Raw genomic sequence first — 2,339 nt, 5'->3', positions numbered from 1 at the left:
GGGATTTTGATACCTTCTGGACGTCAACTCGTTTCTATCAAACGGACAGCAATATGCTAATATAGGCTGCAGTACCATAATGGATTACTAGCTGGCGCTTCAGTACCACCGAGTTCCAATAAGGATATAAACTCCTGACGTTTATAGTAATCAATGATATATGAACATACAATCTTCAACTTCACACTGACGAAAGATAGTAGATGCTATCTGAAACGTCTGACCGTGTCTAAAATCATATCCTTTGGCATGATCTTCACTCCTTCATATCGCGTCACCTATATTTATTTTTTTCGCCGATATATAGATAGAGATCAAACATAGTTCATAATAATTACAATTTTTTAATTATAGTTACGAGACCGTCAACGTCTGTTTAGCCAAAAGGCCGGAGTGGTTCTTCTCCATCAACCCCCTGGCCAAGGTGCCCACCCTGCAGCATGACGGCAAAGTCGTGTACGAGTCCCTGGTGTGTAACGAGTACGTGGACCGGGTCTTCCCGGGCAGGAAGCTGTTACCGGAGGAGCCTCTGGAGAAGGCACGGATCGGGATGCTGCAGGCCATCTGGGACGCCAAGGTCAGTGCCCAAAAGCATGTAAAACACAGACCATAAAAACAAAACACAAAAACAATACCTCCCCGTGAATTAGTAGCCTCTCCTATTGACCCCATGACCTGGAATGCCTGCCATGTTGATATATAGATAAATGACCATTTTTTTACAAAGCATGGATCGGGATGCTGCACTGCGGGCCATCTGGGACGCTAAGGTCAGTTTCCGGAGCATTTCAACACTGAGAATACAGACGAACAAAAATAATATCTCCTCGTAAAGTCAGTAGCCTCTCCCATTGACCCAGTGACCTCGAATGTCTGCAGGCCATCTGGGACGCCAAGGTTAGTTTCCAAAGCATTGAACTTCAACGATATCTCCCCTTGAATTAGTAGCCTCTTCCATTCACCCCTTGACCTCGAATGTCTGCAGGCTATCAAGGACGCCAATGTCAGTTTCCAAATCATTAAACTTCAAAAACACAGACGGCCCAAAAAATACCCCCTTGAATAAGTAGCCTCTTCCATTCACCCAGTGGCCTCGAATGTCTACAGGCCATCTGGGACGCCAAGGTGCGTAGTGCCCAAAGATGTACAACGAAAACAGAGACATGCAACAAAATGCAATGTCTAGCCATGAATTACTAGTAGCAGCCTCTTCTGCTGACCCCATGACCTGGAATGTCTGTCATGCCTCTGAACTCTACTTCCTGTCAAACACTCACACAAATTTACGGCGACAGCATGTTGTCCACTCACTTTCTGCCACTCTGGTGGTCACGAAGTTTTATTTGATCCAAAACCTTTATGAAAAATCCTTTATTGCACATGTTTGCCACACTGGCGGGCTAAGTACAGGTTACAACAAAATATTGCTGAAAAGATTCAGTTAACAGATTCTCTCCAAGCAGAAGTCGACGCGCCCGTGTAATTTTCCGACTACTGCTATATCTGCGCGATTCGACCTCTGCTTGGAGAGTAGTACAGATACAAAATGATATTCTGAACATTCTTCATCTTATTTTGTCACCGTAGAGCGGGCCCAATTTCATGAAAGTCACCATGACGAAAGGAGAGGAACGGCAGAAAGCTTTCGAGGTCTTGAAGGAAGGACTGTCCTTCTTCGAGAAGCACCTTGGCACAAGCGAGACACCTTTCTTCGGTGGTGAACAGCCCCGTTTCCTTGACTACAGCATCTGGCCGTGGTTCGAGCTGATTGAGCTGTTCCTCACTGACGATGACGTAAAACTGCAAGAAGCCGAGTTCCCAAGAGTCTTTGCGTGGCAGGCCGCCATGTTTGATCGCCCAGAGGTGAAGATCTGTGCCTGCGAGTTGTCTGTTTGGACCAAATACGTCGCAAGCGCCCGAGCAGGGAACCCAGATTCGGACATTGGTCTAGACGACAGTGACTGAACCTTTACAGGAAAGGAAGGAAGGAAGAACGGAAGGGATGAAGGAAGAGGGATGAGGAGAAAGGGGGAGGGAAGGAAGGAAAGATGGATGGAAGAAAAGAAGTATGGAAGGATGGATGGATGGATGGATGGATGGATGGATGGATGAATGGATGGACGGAAGGAGGGAAGGATGGAGGAAAGAAAGAAGGAAGGAAGATTGAGGGAGCAAGGAAGGAAGAGAGAAAAGGAGAAGGAATCTAATTTACATTTCAGTCAAAAGAAAATTGTTTTCTCATTTAATAGCTTTTATTTAGGGGTATGTTGGTCACAATTAATATTAGAAACATGGTACTATGGTTATAATTGAAATACAGAAAACATGTATCATACATA

At 45.2% G+C, this 2,339-nt stretch overlaps 1 protein-coding gene across 1 annotated transcript in view; it reads left to right on the top strand.

Annotated features, from left to right (window-relative positions):
- Nucleotides 1-2,042, top strand: part of LOC118417884 (pyrimidodiazepine synthase-like) — a 3,845-nt gene extending 1,803 nt beyond the window's left edge. Inside the window, exons 3-4 of the mRNA XM_035823635.1 lie at nt 355-577; nt 1,588-2,042. Of these exons, the coding sequence (XP_035679528.1) occupies nt 551-577; nt 1,588-1,965 (405 nt within the window). The 5' untranslated portion in view covers nt 355-550 and the 3' untranslated portion in view covers nt 1,966-2,042. The remainder of the gene's footprint in view (nt 1-354; nt 578-1,587) is intronic.
- The last annotated feature ends 297 nt before the right edge of the window (nt 2,043-2,339 follow it).

This window comes from Branchiostoma floridae, chromosome 6 (assembly GCF_000003815.2).
Source record: "Branchiostoma floridae strain S238N-H82 chromosome 6, Bfl_VNyyK, whole genome shotgun sequence".
In the NCBI taxonomy this organism is placed as follows: Eukaryota; Metazoa; Chordata; class Leptocardii; order Amphioxiformes; family Branchiostomatidae; genus Branchiostoma; species Branchiostoma floridae.
Note: the sequence above shows the minus strand (reverse complement) of the source record. Positions and strands in the feature narration are given on the sequence as shown.